Below are 17,373 nucleotides of genomic sequence, written 5' to 3'. Positions count from 1 at the left end.
GTGTGCATGTGTTACCAGAGCCTGTGGTTGAGGGGGCCTCAGGATTGCGGAGGTGGTTCTCCCTCTGTACAGGAGCAGTGGCACCCAGTAGTTCCCTCCTGTATGTGATAAGAGTGCCTTCTCAGTGGGTTGCTCAACATTTGTTTTCATTAAGAGAACCACAAGTCCCCTCACTGTCCACTTCGCCAGCTCTCTTCCCATCTTCTCTGACACTAAACCAATCTTTCTCCACTCTGCTCTTCCCTCCCACTTTCTAGCATGTCATCTAAATCGGGGCTTGTGGGCAAGCTCTTTCTTTGCTAGGCATGAATGGAAACAAATGCTTGTTCTTGGTTATATTTTATCATCACAAAGCAGTGCCACCCACCCATAACTCAGATGGCCACTCCAGAAGGACACCATGGTTGATGGTATCAAAAGCTGCTGAGAGGTCAATGAGAATTAACAGGCATGCATTTCCCCTGTCTCTCTCCTAGCAGAGGTCATCATACAGGGTGACCAAAAAGTCTCCATGAAGAGAGAAAGGGTGCTCAGGGGCGATTGTGTCAATGGCCCGAGCCATTTGGATGTTCCAGAGGTTGGCCAGGGCTTTGACAGGAGTGCCAGTCATATTAGCTGGAAAATTCATGAAAGCCATCTGGAAACCCATTGGTCCCTCAGCCTCTGAGAGTAGACCATCCTAATAGATTCCCCACCTCTGCAGAGTGTGGTGTCGCAGCCAAAAGGATCTGGTAGGAGCAAGCTCTTATCTAGGAGCCTGCACATGGTTCTGCTAAGCCATAGTTTGGCACAATGTGAACATGCAAACCAGGGCTATGTAGCTACTTCCACTAAAAAAGATCTCCACACACCTAGTTTAGCATTCCTTGTCCATGGAAGCAGTTGTGTGTGGTCTTATTCTCCTCTAACACCACACTATTCACATTAGCTAAAACAAACACATCAAATGCATAAATTAGTTTCAAGAGTTTATTTTCCTCTCTGGCTGAAAGTGCAAAGGCTTAGTAAATGGATTGGTAAATTTGTGGCCTTGCACTCCCCCCCCCCTCAATATCTTAAGACAAAACAGTACATTGGGTAAGCATGTTGTATTATATATGTGCTTTATTATATGTTTGATTTTATATTCTCTTCCATTTCTCTTCTTTCAGATTATTCATGAGATTTGCCTTAGGCTACTCAAAAGCAATAGCCTAAACCCCCATCAGTGTAAAAATGTTGGGTTCTGCACCTAAGAAAACTAGTCACTAAAAGGACAGTGATAGAGTTGGAAAGGTGTTTTGTCACATAAGAAAGGGGACTATAAGCCAAATTAGAAATTCCTATCGATCTGGATATAAATAAATGAGCTCCAAGAAGGTTGACAGCTATCCTAAGTGAAGTTTCACTGTGAAAGATAATTACTCAACTCCTTTTTTTGTGTTAAAAGTCATCTTTCAAATAACTGTGAGTGCAAGAAGTAGAGAAGTAAAACTTCTGGAAATTTTGAAACTGGGGGGGGGACGACACATATTTTTTTTTTACAAATAAAAAAAAAACAGAAATTTCAGGGGGATGCCTAGTTTTGTATAAACAAAATTATGAATATATCCAGTTCAATACATATTTCTTCTGTGGGCATTTGTTAGACCTCATTTCTCACCCAACATTTCAGATTTTTCCTCTTAAGCTTTGGCATACACAACAGTTCTTTTCCTGTTTCTGCTCTAACACCTTCTGATATTTTTATTCTCCAGCAAGACTGGACAATAAGCTGCTTTTTTTAAAAAAAAAACAACCCACAGAAGGGTATCTGTGCCAATCAGGAATAGGTGATAGGTTTGACCAGAAGGGAGGACCAAAGCCAGAATGACAGCAGAAGCAGAATATTTAGCTTGACTGTCTCCAAATCGAACCAAAGGTCTTTGGAAGAAGACAAGCAGCAATTCATGCTCTTCTTACAAAGATGGCCGCATCCTCTAGGTGGAGAAATCAATCTTCATTCTGACAGTTGTATATGTCACAAATACCATTCTCTATTGTTTTGATTGATTAAAAAAAAAACTTTAACAGCATCTCAATCATTCTAAAAAAAAAATTGCTTTTCATAGACACTTTTTCCAGTGTCCCCCAATATTTTTCCCCTGGAAAACATGATATAAAGTAGTTAGAAATAAACAAGGAGGCAAAATTTACCTGTTTCTTTTTTTACCCTTCCCCTGTCCTGGCTACCACATCTCTACTGATAAGTATGCTGGCTCATCTATAACAATCTGTCGGGCTATGACCTATGTAATAGCTAGTAAACATAAATAAGAAGCCAGACCACAAAGAATATAAAATCTTCAAATTAAATAGCAGACACGTGCTAGCTTTTTCTCCTCTCCATAAAACCTTCTAGAGATGAAAGAGGATGACATGTCCTAAATTATATCAGTGAAGAACAAAGGCAGCAGACACAGATGCTACACCACAGCAACTTTTGTTTCCTTTAGGCATTTGAAGCTCCTAGGCTTCCAAGCAGATGCTGTTTATAGCACAGCTGAAAATTGCTGAAAATTTATATGAATGGAAGCTGAGATGCCAAACCACCAACTTGGAATGTGAAACATTTCCACCACTGGGGAAAGCAGTCACCCTCTCAACCTCAGTTACTTATTGCACCATATATGTACTCCAGGAAAAGGCAAATGAATCCAAACTCAACAGGTTTCTTCAGAAATTTAGAAGAGCTATAGCAAACTCCCAATTGATCAGGCTAACTGATGTACATACTACATCCACGATCACAGGCACCACGTCTCCTAATACCATTTGCTGATGAGAAACAAAGGAAATGCCTATTGCCATCATGTACTGCCTGAGGATTTCCCATAGGCAGCTGGTTGCCCACTGCGGAAAACAAGATGCTGGATTACTGATAGACCTCTGATCTGATCCATCACAACATTCATGCAAACCACTGAGCTGAAACTCTTCTTTCTGCATAGCCCAGCCACTTCACCAACATAACTTCACCCTGGGCTCTGTTTCTTGGTCACATTAAATTGTAACAGGACCTAGGAATTTTCATACAGTTGCCTCTGTTGCCATTTTGCTGTATATTTTTGGAACAAACACATAATGAGTGCAAATGAAACCTGACTCAACACTGGCCTTTGTACCATTCACAAAGTTTTACTATCATTTCAAGAACAAAGCACTGTCTTGTAAACCCTATATATCTACAGATTCTTCAAGGCATATAGATGTTCAGCAATGAAACAACTGCTTTAGTGATCTTTATTCACATCCGTGGCTCATATTTTATTGGAATTCCCCTATTGCTTTCATCTGTCACAGCAAAAAAGAGATCTTGCAGCAGAACCCAGGACTGCCTCAAACCAAGTGGGATGGCAAAGTAATTTTGCATAGCACCGTATCCATTTTCTTTCAAGACAAAAGTTTTGGAAAGTGTTCCAAAAACTATGGAAAGAGGTACATAAGCAAACAGGTAGAAATGGCAGAATTGTACACAATGATTCTAATCATTGTACACAATGATTAGAAAACTAAAATAACAAAACATGATACAGCAGCACAACAAAACTGTTAAGACCCAGAGGAAAAAATATGTCTCAAAACGAATAAAAATGTTTTCAGTTGATATCTAAAACATGACAACATAGGGGATGATCACACAGGAAATTCCACAGCCACCAAGAAGCACCCATCTCAAGTCATCACACACCACGGGTCATGTCCATTGCCAGGATCTTAAGCAGGATCTCCTTGGATCAAAGCATTGATCGATTGGTATTGGAGGAGGCTGTCCATTAAGAGCATGGGTTCTGGACCTATTATAGGGCATTATACACTTGTACCAATGGTTCGAACTGGACCCAGTAACTCACAGGCAGAGAGTGCAGTGTTTTAAGGATTGGGGTTATATGAACCCACCTAGCTGCCTGCAACAAGTAACCAATGGGCAAAGTTTGAGTCAAATCTTTCCCACCTAGGTCTCAGTAATACACAGCAGTTTACAAGTAGCTCCTTCATCAGCAGCGTGCTGCAACGGAGTGTTGTTTTGTTGTAGACTGACCTGATGTTCACTAATAGCACCATCAGATGGGAGGGGAGGTTGGCCTGACTACCCAAGGCTTGCTGGTTGGGAAAAGACAGAGTTTCCAGTGTCTTGTAGTGCTACTCCTGAGATGACTAAATAAATAATCCTTGGCCATGCTGGCTAGGCCTGATGGAAATTGTACCCAGAAGATCTGGAGGGCTACAGATTCCCTATCCCTGATCTAGAACTTCAGTGCTGCTTGTAGTGTGGTTACTGCTGGTGAAGTTCCTGTGTCATCCTTGACAAAGCAAGCAGGGAACATCTTGCAGTACCACCTCTTAAACGAAAGCACATTGCAGCCCAATGCTATTGTATTTCAGGAGTATAGAGTTGCATTACCACTGGTGCAGTGGTAGCCAAAGGCACTTACAGCAACATGAAACTGAATCATTGCGAGTCCTGCCTTGGTCCACCTCTCCATGCACCTTCTCTGCCTACATTTCAAGGCTGTGTGTGGTGCGAACATTGTGGGGGGCCAGCTCAGTGCTACTAGCATGTCCTGGTGCAATGGGAAAAGGTTTTTGGATGCTACTGCAGCAATCATTGTGTTGCTATGCACTGAAAATTCTACCTCAGGACACCCTCGTGAAACTGGGAGCCCTGCTGTAGTGCAATCATAGTCGTTCTCTGTGCCAGACAGACTTATTTTCTTTTTTTGCTGGACTCTGGGCATAGCAAATGTTTTATCGCTGTATGACAGGGGAGCAGTGACTATGTTCCCACTATATTCCACTACATCAATCACCTTTTTCCTCCCATTGTGTAGTTTTTATTCTTTGCTTCTCACTTTTGGCATGCCGTATCAGATACAAAAGAACTCATTTCTGGAGCCTAGTCACACTGCCACTTAGTGGACAATGTAGATTTAAAAATATTTAAGCTTCTTCCTCTGCCCTAGTTTATTTTTCTTCATCACACACACACACACACACACACACACACACACACACTTTGTTGTATCTAACAAATAGAACCAACACATTATTACAAAAGCACCATCTAAATAGATGTCATCATCACAATAACACCCTGGTGTGCAAGTTCATTTGTAATGGGAAGGAACTCAGCCTCTATCTGCAGGGAGCTCTAAAGCGTGTCCACTGCCTGGCTCACGAAGCACAGTAGTGCTAACAGCCGTTTTCTTTGTTCAGTTAGTTTTGTGTGTGTACTGGTGCATTCACTTCATGGGGCCATTCTGCCATCACTATGTGTTCCTTGGTTCCATGTGTGCATGTCTAATTTACAAACACTGTTAGTGTGCACCGCCATGAATGATACCACATACGTTGTTGGGGTGTCTGCTGGTATTGGTATATTTTTTCCTGCTTAAAATGCTATCATTTTACTGATCATTTTATTTCAGGAAGTACATAGGATCCTAACTACATTATGCTGCTTTTTGGCATAGCAGGGCCTCAGGAATGCCCCTTAAGCCTTTGGCATTAAACAGACCTCAATGGTTTTGGTTTTAAATTGCCCTTGTTCTTTGCCTTCTGAAATATCTGAACTTAATACTTCGGAAGATTTGCTCCATGTATATATAACCGTCCTTGAATATAGATGTTTTGGCATCTACTGTATAACGGAGGCACCACATCAAAGCTTGTGCCATCACTTTTTCCCTTTTCTGAATGTAATCTACTTAACTAGGTCAAATATATATGGCAGAAAAATATGTCACCCATTTTACAGAAGAGTGAGCTAGCCACTGGAGATTTCAGCAAAAGAGCAAATGTCACGCTATCCAGTTGACTGGGTGGAGAATGCACTGAGTCAATTTACATACTGCTGTTTTTGTTTGTTTCCCAAAGATATTAAAATAGATCAGCAATGCACTTTTTCACCATGGGTGAACTAAATTAAAAGCACCAACCTAGAATTTAAGTGACAGCTGTGTAAACCCAGCAGTTCTCCATAATTAGATTCTTTAGTGATCTGAATTCTATATGATCTGAATATAGCACAGAGGCTGCCTGTGACATGCAAATGCTGTAAAAATATATCATAATGATATTTCCTGTACCATTTATAAACCTGAGCTTATGTGTAACATGATAAAACATAATAGAAGTGCTTTAAAACGGAGAATGATTATCTGAATTTTAAATGCTAAAATTTATCACTACAGATGGTTCCTCTACAGTTTCACTCAACCTCATCTGCAACTGAGCCATTCACTAATTTAAGCCCCCTAGACCCAACTTCAAACAATATTATATCTCTGGTTCATTTTCTTTTTGTTGGATGCTGACATTTAATGTTCTATTTGGTTCTCTGGTACATTAACTTTGATTGTATTAGAAGAGCATTTCAGTCATCGTGTCTCTGCTGTGTACCACAATTTGTATAAAATCCTACAATTCTAATGAATTCATAAAAGAAAGAAAGAAAAAAAAACATTCTTTTCTAGCATAGGAAGCTGCACGATGCCAACTTAGACTGTGGTCTGACTTTGCACATAATGCTAAGCTAAGCTATGGATTCTTCAGACTAACTATGGTTTGTTTGAATGTGAAAATCCAGCCCACCAGAGTAACAATACCAACAAACTATGATGTGGTTTGTTGCCGGCTTAGGAAACATGACTTGCTTTAACTGTGGTTTGGCAGTATGTCTGAGCCCAACAGCTTTGCTTAACCATGGTTTGTTTGTCCATCCCACAACAGGCACCTATCAAGCTACAGAGACATACAGCAAGAGGATTGTGAAAACAAATCAAGCTTTGAATAAACAAGTCATGCTTGCGCATCTGTCAGATGACTCACGGTTTGTGAAGCAAACCATGGTGGTAACAAATCATGGATTAGCATAATATGTTAATATAAATTAACATATCTCTAACATATATATGAAGTAAATAAATAAAGCATGGTGATCCAAGACCCATTCCAGCAGGATACCATGATCAGGGATACTGGAAGTCACAAAACATGTGGCAGAACCAACAGAGACAAGCTCTTCCTGTCCACCTCCTGGTATAAGCATCTTTAACAGAGCAAACAATGCTATCTCTGTCTTGTTAAAAGACTTGTGCTGGCTCTGTACTAGCACATAAATTCATTCAGGCACCTCCTCAGACCTGAAAGAGCTGGGAAAAGCACAGCCCTTTCCCTAGTACTTCAAGGCCACGCAGTTGCAATAGATCTGCATTTGGACCCCATTACAGCTGGCTCTCCTTCCCCAGCCTATCAAGGCTGCAAGAGAGAGCAGAGGTAGTATGTCTCCTGAAAGAGACAGACAAGTATTCTAGCACAATAGATAGATAGATAGATAGATAGATAGATAGATAGATAGATTCTTTATTGTCATTACACAAGTGCAACATTGCACAAGTGCAACGAAATTGGATGCCATCCCTTAAAAAACAACAAAAGCAAAACAACAACAACAACCAAACAAACCACATTCCAGCCACACCCACACCCACACCCATCAAACTCCCAGGTCACACTATCGAGTTACAGCATTCAAAAAGGCCACAGCTCTTGGATAGAAACTATTTTTCAGTCTATTTGTCCTTGACTTGATGTTTCTGTATCTCCTGCCAGAAGGCAGTAGAGCAAACAGACTGTATCCCGGGTGAGATGAATCCTGCAGGATGTTGTTTGCTTTCCTAAGACAACGGGAACCGTACAGTTCTTCCAAAGATGGGAGAGGATGACCAATAATCCTTTGGGCTGTGGTTATGACCTTCTGGAGCACCTTCCTCTCCCTAGCTGTACAACTGGAGAACCAAGCACAAATACAGTATGTGAGAATGCTCTCTATGGAGCCTCGGTAGAAGGACACCAGCAGTCTCTCACTCAGATTGTTCTTCTTTAAAAGTCTGAGGAAATAAATTCTCTGCTGGGCCTTCTTCACCAGAGCAGTGGTATTTGCGCTCCAAGTCATGCCCTGATCGATAGTCACTCCCAAAAACCTGAATTCCGCCACCCTCTCCACCCGTTCCCCGTTGATATACAAGGGCTGAATGTCCGCCTTTTTTTCCCTGTAATCCACCACCAATTCCTTGGTCTTAGCCGTATTAAGAGCCAGATTGTTCTCTCCACACCAAACACAGAGCCACTCCACCTCGTCCCGATAGGCGGACTCATCCCCTCCTGAAATGAGCCCCACCACCGTAGTGTCATCAGCAAACTTGATGATTTTGTTGCTGGAATAGATGGCTGTACAGTCATACGTATAGAGAGTATAGAGCAGGGGACTCAACACACAACCCTGTGGTGAGCCGGTGTTAAGGCTAAGGGCTTTGGACATATGTGACCCTACTCTAACCCTCTGAGAACGTTCTGACAAAAAATCCAAAACCCAGAGACAGGTGGAGTTGGAGAGTCCAATCGCCTCTAGCTTGGACACCAGTCTATGGGGGAGGATAGTGTTAAAAGCAGAGCTAAAATCCACAAACAGCAGCCTCACATCTCCTGTCTTCTGTGGATCTATTTGCCCTGTATGCAAACTGGTAGTTGTCAAAAGTTGATGGAAGACAGGAAATAATGTGACGGCGCACCAGTTTCTCAAAACACTTCATGATGATTGGAGTCAGAGCAACTGGTCTGTAGTCATTCAAACTACTGATTGTGGGTTTTTTAGGCAGAGGAACAATAGTTGACGACTTCAGGCAGGGTGGGACAATAGACTGGTGTAAGGACTTGTTGAAGATCTTAGTAAAGACCCTCGCCAGCTGATCCGCACAGCCCTTCAACACCTTTCCAGTGATGCCATCAGGTCCAGCAGCCTTCCTCGGATTCACCATCCTCAATACCTGTCTCACCTCGTGCTCCTCTACAGTGAATGAGGGGCCCCTATGGGCTGGTGGCTGTAATACCGGCGTCTCAGGTGGCTCCTTCTCGAAGCGAGCAAAGAAGAGGTTAAGCTCCTCCGCCAGCAAAGGGTCACCGTCAACAGCACCAAGGTTAGGTTTGTAGTTGGTAATATGCTGAATCCCCTGCCACATCTGTCTTGTGTTGTTGCTCCTTAAATTATCCTCAATCCTCTGCCTATAATCCAGTTTTGCCCGTCGAATACCCCTCTTCAAGTTTGCTCTTGCCACACTGTAAAGCTGCACCTCGCCCGACCTGAAAGCCCTGTTCCTTTCCCGCAACAGGCACTGGACCTCTCTATTCATCCAGGGTTTCTGATTGGGGTAAAACCGGATGGATTTATTTACTGTGACAGTGTCTGTGCAGTGATTGATATAGCACAGAACTGCCGCCGTGTGCTCCTCCAGGTCTGAACGATCGAAAATATCCCAATTGGTTCTCTCAAAACAGTCCTGCAGCTGGTGAATAGCACCTTCAGGCCAGATTTTAACAGTCCTTGATATTGTGGGAGCCCGTTTCCTGAGTGGGATATATGCTGGTACCAGGAACAGAGACATATGGTCGGACTGGCCCAAATGTGGCAGCTGTAAAGCCCTATAGCCGTGATTTACATTCGAATAAACTTTATCCAGTGTCTTGTCCCCTCTTGTGGGACATTTCACATGCTGATAGAGCGTTGGGAGCACTGTTTTAAGTTCAACATGGTTGAAGTCTCCCGCAATGATGTGCACAGCTTCAGGATACTTGTCTTGCTGGCTGCTGATAAGGCTCAATCAAACCCTTGCAGAGGGTTCTATCCAATGTAGCACTATGCGACTGTTCCATCAGCACACAAGGATTTCTGCTTGTGCAATGAGCCCTCCTTTCTCTCTCCTTCCCCTAAACCTGATCTGGGGGTTCCCTCAACCCTCTAGTGAAGGTGTGCAGAAGGAGACCCAGAAAAGTGTTGTTGCACAAGAGGAAATTCCTGAACGGATGGAGCGTGGTAGTTGAATACTGCCCATACTTTCCAGTTTATTTTAAATAATGGAATCTCTCCCCACCACTACCCTCCCTCCCTGGCTTACTGCTGCAACACTATAGCCTAAAACCATGATGGGATGATTTGTTTGGAAGGTATTCATATATTTTCATTCGCAACTGTAGCTGGGGAGTTGTGTGAGTTGAAACAAAGTTAAGGCAATTTGGAAGAGAAGAACAAGAAAGCAGGAAGGCTAGCTGGTTTTCCAGTCATTTAAACGCACCAGGGAACAAAATGCAAGAACTGTACATGAGGAAAGTGAAACTTGTAGTGAGACTCAAAAAGGAAATGACAGATAATTTAGGTGTGTTGCAACATTTAGCTACACACCAAGTTCTCCCCATATTGCATACTAAGTATCACTTCAGGGAAGCCAACACCATGTTGCAGGAATATATGAGAAACTCTTATTGAGCTGCTATTCTTGTCAATGAGTTTCCCTTTGGCTACACGGCATATTCATCCTGTAAGCTACCCAAAGGGTGGTAAAAGCTGTTAGTCTGTGTTGTCATAGCAACCACCCTATGCACTACTTTGGGTTCAAGAGAATCTCAAGTAACAAAGCCTATTCAACGGAGGCTGAATGCAATGTGAGCAGCCTTGTCAGAGGAAGGAATGCTTCTAGGGAAAAAGAGAATGATAATGGCAGAATCTGCAAAGTCAAAAATGCACACTTTAAAAGGAATCCAACAGAAATTGTGACTCGCCAAACTGACCACAGTCCATCCAGCCCTGCAATGTGGCCTGCCATTTCATAGTCCTAGGCAGAAAGTCCATTGTGACTTGCCATACATTGTTAATGGGCTGCATTTGGCTTGATGGGGCAAAGGAAGATTATATACAGGCCCATTTTAAAGTCTCCATTTTGTTTATTCGGAAATAGTTAAAAGGGGGGAGCCTGAGCAACAATGAACAGTCAATGTGCATTATTTTAGAAGCTGATGACAACTCATATAGGCCTAAAGGATCTACTTCATCAACAAAAACTGTGCCTGTCCGGGCTCTCGCTGAAATATGAAAATTTGCAACTCCCAGCTCGAGTTCTGCTAAAGATGATAATGCTCAAATCAAATTGGTGCATAAGGCATAGTACAGGTTACAAGGTTCAGCAGGTACACAACAGGCAAGAATACATGCCTCAGGACTAGCAAACACATTGATCCAACAAGCAACATGCCTCCTGCAGCTTCATTTTAAAGTAGGGAGCAGACACAGCTATTTGCGCAGCAAGCATCCTGAGTCCTGGGACTGGGCAATCAAATGGGCACTCCTCTGAGCAGCTATGCAAGGCTTGTTCATGTTGCCACTGCTGGCATTGGAGATGGGGTGGATCAGACACCCCCCCCAGATGCCCAATTTCAGCTCCTCCATCATGCTAGGAACCTCCCATGAGTCCTTTGGCTGCAATTCTCCAAGCTCCTCCCTTTCCTCCTTGGCATCTGACCATCTCCACAGGGCTCATGACAACGCAGATGAAATATGATGGTTGAAGAGTTCATCTGTGAGTTTGGTCCATCCTAAGTAGCTTCTATATTAAAATAAGTTTAAAAGGGCACATAGGGAGAGCTGCTTTATACAAGGCCAGGTTTTTACTGTCTGCTCTGCTTGGCATCAGATTCTTCAACCTTTCAGGCTAGGACCTTTCCCCATCAACTGATACCTGACATTTTCAGCTGGAGGCACCAGGGACTGAACCTGCAACTTAACTGCATTCAAAACATGTGCTGTGGTCCCTCCACAGCCTACATTTGTCACAAGAACACAATAAAAACAAGCAATTACAGGGAACCCAAAGCACATTTGCATTCTTCTTAGAAGTCTTCTATTACAGGTTTCTCTGACGTTTCTGGGTTACATGTTTGGAAATCAATGAAATTGCAGCCAGCGCTGCGGTTCCAAACAATTGAGGCTTTCTTTATAAAGCAGCCAATCCACACCCACCCACCCACCTCGCTGCCCTTCCATCTCAAGGGTTGCAAGACCCCAAAGTCTTTTCAGCATCACATTTAACCGTGGATAAGTAGGTTAATGCTGGTTCTTGCAATTATTGTATATTTCACAATATCAACTCAAATGATTGCCTCAGGCTTAAGCCAGGCTGCCATGGCAAATAACCTGCTTTCGCCCATCAGCTACTGCCTCGTTTACAGTTTTTCACTTGTTGTGTGCATTAACCAGCTTCTCAAATCAAAGGTGCTGATGTCCCTCTCCACCAATCTTGTTCCAATATTGAAGAAAACAACAACAACAAAAACATTTGTCTTGTTCTCTTCATCAGGGTTTAAGACTGTCATGCAGCATACAAACTGATCTAAAATAGCCATCCTTTGGTATAAAAAACATTACAGCCTAACTCACTGTCCGCTTGCCAGAGGGGCAGGAAGGATGACAGGTTATCCATTTATTAAACATGCACATAGCTGCCTGTCTAAAGAGTTTGAAGAACCTGTGTATCTTCATCAAATTAAGGCAAAAGGAGGGGGGGGGGAATTGTGCCTTGAATAATAGTTTTGTGCTGGAGCGCTGCTACTGACTTCACTGGGATGTGGGTCACTCATTTTCAGCTCATCTCTACCCAACTTGGTAATACATTTTACAGGGCTTTTGCCATGCCTTGAGGCTTGATCCAGTCACCCTTCACAACCTCCCCATCACCTCTATGCATGCATGAGAATTTTATGCCACCAGCCCTTCTCCCGGCAGCCCTAAGAGAAGGATAGCTGGCTGCACATACATACATATTATCCATTTGGATAAGCAGTGATCTGCATCGGACCAGCACAGGCCACCTGTGTATTGTGGGTACCCACTGATAAAAGTGGGCCTGATGCAGAACGCCCTTCTGTCTAAAGTTGGGCTGTGGAACCTGTTGCCCTGCAGGTGTTGCTGGCCTATAACTCCTATCACCTCCCCATACAGTTGTCCATAAGGGTTGGGGCTGATGGGATTTAGAGTCCAGCAACATCTGAAGGGCCACACTTTCCTCTTCTACTTCACAGCTTCCTATTTCCTCTTTTGTAAGGAAATAAGAAAATAAGGAAGCATGCATCTTCCAGCATCTTCACATCTCTTGCCAGCATCAACCATGGTGTGGCATGTTTTACACTGTTGCTAAACTTGGTTAGCATACTGAATTTGAAGCTAATTGTATTAGTTTTCCCCAGTGAAGGATGTGGGGGGGGGGGGGAGGAGAGGAGCCTTGGTTTAAGAGGTCAGTAGTGTGATGTGACATTTGCACCAGGCCTGGAAATATATTCTGTTAGCAAAGATAAAAAAAAACTCCACTGAAATGGAGTGCAGTGATAAAAGCAGAGAGGTCTTCACCTTTTGGTGAAGTGTAGCAACGCTGTTGCTACTGTTATTTTGCTTTCTGATGGAAACTTCAAGTGTCATCAGCAGACTTTGGCAGTGGGTTTGGTGGGGAAAGAGCACTGCAAGCATTAGGAGTAAGCCAGAGAAACACCAAGGGGCTTACTTCTGAGTAAGCATGCATAGAATCAGCCTTGCTATGATCCAAGCAAGAACCACAGGTTTCCATTTCCTCCTACTTTCGATAGGAAAATAGGAAAGTGCCTTATATGGAGTGGTCCATCTAACTCAGTATTGATAACACTGACTCTCCAGGGTTTCAGGCAAGAGTATCTCCCAGCCCTATCTGCATGCAAAGCAGATGCTCTGTCAATGAGCTACAGTCCTCCCCAAACTTTTTTATGTGACCACAAAAAATCCAGGGGGGCTGTATTGTATGAGCGTTGCAATTAAATTCTATGCAGAGTTAGCCAAACCTAATTCTGCATAAGACCAAGGTGGTGGCTTGTTTCCATTGGAATATAAATTATTGGCCTCAGAGAGCCCGATCTGCAAAATGGGTACATGTTTCCATGCTTGATTCCTTAAGAACATGTAGCATATATTTGTGTTTGTGCATGTGACTTAACCTGCACACTACAGCTGTAGTCAGCTAGTTGTCATATGCCCCTTTCCTTGCGCTTGTGTTCCAAATGAAGTCTGAACTGTGTAAGGATTATCTGTGTTACCTAAGCGTTATGGATGGATGGATTTGGTGGCAGGGACTTTCTAAGCACATCAAATGCCATACACCTCAACATAGCTTTCTCTGTAAGCTCCACACTCAGGCACACCTGTGTTTTGGGTGCATGGCTTTTAAATGGCTTCCATGCTGTGGAACCTCAACCTGGATAAGTTCTTGACAAGCAGAAGAACACTCTGCTAGAGAATCCCAACTAGTCTTTGAAATATCACACAAGGCTTGCAAAAGCATGAATCCAGCAACTTATTTACTAGAATTACAGCCTAACAGTCTAGGCCTAATCATCAGGGGCAGCCCGACCTGTTTCACTGCCTAAGGTGAAAGGGAAAGGTGTAGCTGGGGTTGTGTGGCTTAGGTTTTTTGCATGGCTTCCAGGTTCAGGTGGCACCCATGAGGAGAAGTGGTAGCAGCAGCAATATTTCATGAGAGCTTGTCAGAACCTGTCGCTGCCCCTTCTCCTTGCTTCTCTGGAGCCAGATGGGGTGGCAGTGGGTGGGGGCACCCATGGTGGCACTGTCCCAGTGAGGTTCTGCCACCTCTGGCAGCTCCTTCAATGTGCCTTATGGCCCTGCTAATCATTCATCAGTTTAGACTACTTAAGCACAATGAAATCATCTGAAAATGTTTCCCTGATTCAACTGTCTTCCTTGTAAAGTTAGTGAGGGGCAGGGAATGGGCATTTAATTAATAGATATTCAATTAATTGTGCGACTACTCAGCATGTTCTTTCATGCTGTAAAGAAGCTGAGCCACTTCATCAAGTTAGCTAATGGAATTAAGTTCCATTTGTGCAGACAAAAAGGCAGTCAGTGATGGGGGTCGATCAGGGAGGATCTGCTATGAAACGAATGAAGTTGAAGTTTCAGGGCCCATAATCCAGAAGGGGCCCAGTCACAAGCGACTTCAGCCCACATTGCTTTTAAAAAATTGCTTTAAAAAGTGCATGGCGCATGTATATAACATTTCCCTAATTTTCATCCCCCCTTTCACGGAATCACAGAATAGTTCAAAGGGACCACAAGGATCATCCGGTTCAAATATTTCACCCCACATGGGACTTGAACCCATGATCTTGAGATTAAGAGTCTCATGCTCTACCAACCGAGCTATAACTCAAAAACTGTAAGGCGTTGGAAATTTTCGTTCACGCCAGTGACTTTGACATGTGAGATAATCCAGTACTGTACAGCAATTTAAAGATGTACAGTAGTAGCTATTTTAAATAAAATAAAATAAAATAAAATAGTGGTGATCTTCCTGGAGCAAACCCCCTGAAGAAGATACCAGTGGTTTACAGGTCTCTGGTAGAGAGGGAGGCAGAGGGAGGGAAGGCAGCAGAAGAGGAAGGGGCAAGCCAGGCCCAATCCAAGGCGCCCGCCTCGCAGGCGCACTTACTCCTGAAAGGCCCCCGCTTGGTCCTGCGCCTCCAAGGCCGGTTCCCCAGCAGGCAGCGGCAGTTCAGGCGCGGAGGGAGCTCCATGGTCACCAGAGGCTGCAGCTCGAAGCGGCGGCGGCGGCGGCTTCCAAGGCGGCGCGCGAAGCGCTGCGTAAATCCACGCGCCCAGGGGACGCGGGCCCAGCGGGAAGCGAGGACACCCAGTTTCCTCTCTGGCCGGTGGGGCGTGGGGCCCACCAGCAGCAGCAGCGGCAGCTCTGGGGAAGCCCGGCGACGCGGGACAGGCGGCTGGGCTGCTGGGCTCCGCGCGGTCGCCCGCCGCCTCCCCCTCCTCCCGCGCCATGTTTTATGCATGAGGGCGAGAGGCGCGTAATTTCATCCAGCCCGGAGGCTCGGCGTGTGGGCGCGAGGGCAGGTTCCAGGTTACCTGCCGTGGCGGGGAGAGGCGCGCGCCCGCCCCGCTCACCTGGCGCGCGCCCGCCCCGCTCACCTGGCGCGCGCCTCTCAGAAGCCAAGCTCCTGGGAACGGGGGCTCTTTTTCCTCAGAAGGGTCTCTCGGGGAAGGGCGCGCAGCATGCTCCACTGTGCATGCAGACTTTTTGCACCAGACACAGGAAAGAAAACCTCTCTCTCTCTCTCTCACGCACGCACACATATTTGTGCCTTGTGATGTTATAGATACTGAGGGATGGACTGGGGGCAGATGGTTGTATTGCTGAAAACTTTCTTCAATAGATAAATATTTATTTTAAAACGAAGAAGAAATGGAAGGGCGGCTTCCACATGTGAAGCCAGATTATTGTAGGACTGGTGCTTCTCGTGCATGCCACTTCGCGCTTGTAATGTTTCTGGGCCCGATAACAAGCACCAACAAACCTTTGGCCAACGCCCGATTTGCAGTATTTCGACAAGCTTTTTTTTTGTAAACTGAGCCCCCTCGCCCACTCTGTCCCCTCTGTCTGGAAGCACCCTTTGGCAGCAAAAACAACCCAAGGTCCCTTGCAGACTGTTGCTCTTTTTGGGTAGGATTCACATATAGCAAATGCCGGTTGTGCCATTAAAGTTGATTTAGCACTCCACCAAAATTAGAGCTTTTTGCAATAAGGAAAGGGATTGGAAATTATACTGGGAAGTATCATTTTGCTTGACAAACAATTGCTAATGGCTGTGTACACAGGACATTTTATTAAAACCAATGGAGACGGTGTACTTGTTTTTTTGTACCTAGCAAAAGCAGCATATTGCAGACTGGCACAAATGATTCCCTATTGAGAAGTACTATATTTTTGTTCCACGATCAGGTTAATGTGCACTTAGCCAATGTTCTCTAACTTTCCTGCAAACCTTGTGAGAACAAATTCGGAGGAATGCTCACCAAACAAATAATCTGGAAGTGACCTAACATGGCTAGCCTACTGGAAATTGAAAAAAACAACAATCTCTAACCAATGTAGGGTTTATCATAGACTGATCTGAGCACAAATCTGCCTAAGCCTCACATGTGAAAATGCTTCTAGCCAGTGTTGATTTTACATCCATTATACACCTAGTTAAATCTCACTGTTAAAATACTCCATGTGCATTAGCATCACTACTCACACCCATTAGCAGGCAAGTGCCGAAAGGAAGTGCCAAACAAGCAGACTGCGGTCTGGGAAGTTTCCATTTGGACATGTCTCAAGTAGTCTATTATTGCAGCCTTAACTTTAGATGGACAGCAATACATGTCATCACAGGCATTAAGTGGACTGAAAGCATGTCAGGTATGCCTTGGATGTGAAGTGTAGTGAAGGGTGGACAAAAAAGAAATCCCACTCTTCCCTCTGTCCTCTCAGTGCCATCTGATTTGGAACTGTAAGCTCTTTGGGGCAAGGACCTTTTGCTTAGCTGATGTGAAGAGTGAAACTATAAAGCAATGAAAAGTGCTATATAAATTATTAGCTGTAAAGCAATGGGGCTATTTTAGGACATCATTAGATTTATTACCTATCCACTTGTCCA

At 44.1% G+C, this 17,373-nt stretch overlaps 1 protein-coding gene across 2 annotated transcripts in view; it reads right to left on the bottom strand.

Annotated features, from left to right (window-relative positions):
• RIPOR2 (RHO family interacting cell polarization regulator 2) overlaps nt 1–15,570 on the bottom strand; it is a 97,496-nt gene extending 81,926 nt beyond the window's left edge. The window contains exon 1 of one of the 2 annotated variants that reach the window (XM_081919431.1): nt 15,372–15,570. In XM_081919431.1, coding sequence (XP_081775557.1) covers nt 15,372–15,456 — 85 coding nt within the window. In that variant the 5' untranslated portion in view covers nt 15,457–15,570. The remainder of the gene's footprint in view (nt 1–15,371) is intronic. The other variant, XM_081919428.1, reaches the window with a different exon arrangement.
• Between the last annotated feature and the right edge of the window lie 1,803 nt (nt 15,571–17,373).

Source organism: Podarcis melisellensis (genome assembly GCF_964234715.1).
Source record: "Podarcis melisellensis genome assembly, chromosome: 7".
In the NCBI taxonomy this organism is placed as follows: domain Eukaryota; kingdom Metazoa; phylum Chordata; class Lepidosauria; order Squamata; family Lacertidae; genus Podarcis; species Podarcis melisellensis.
The sequence above is the reverse complement of the archived record's forward strand: the minus strand, read 5'-3'. Positions and strand labels throughout refer to the sequence as shown.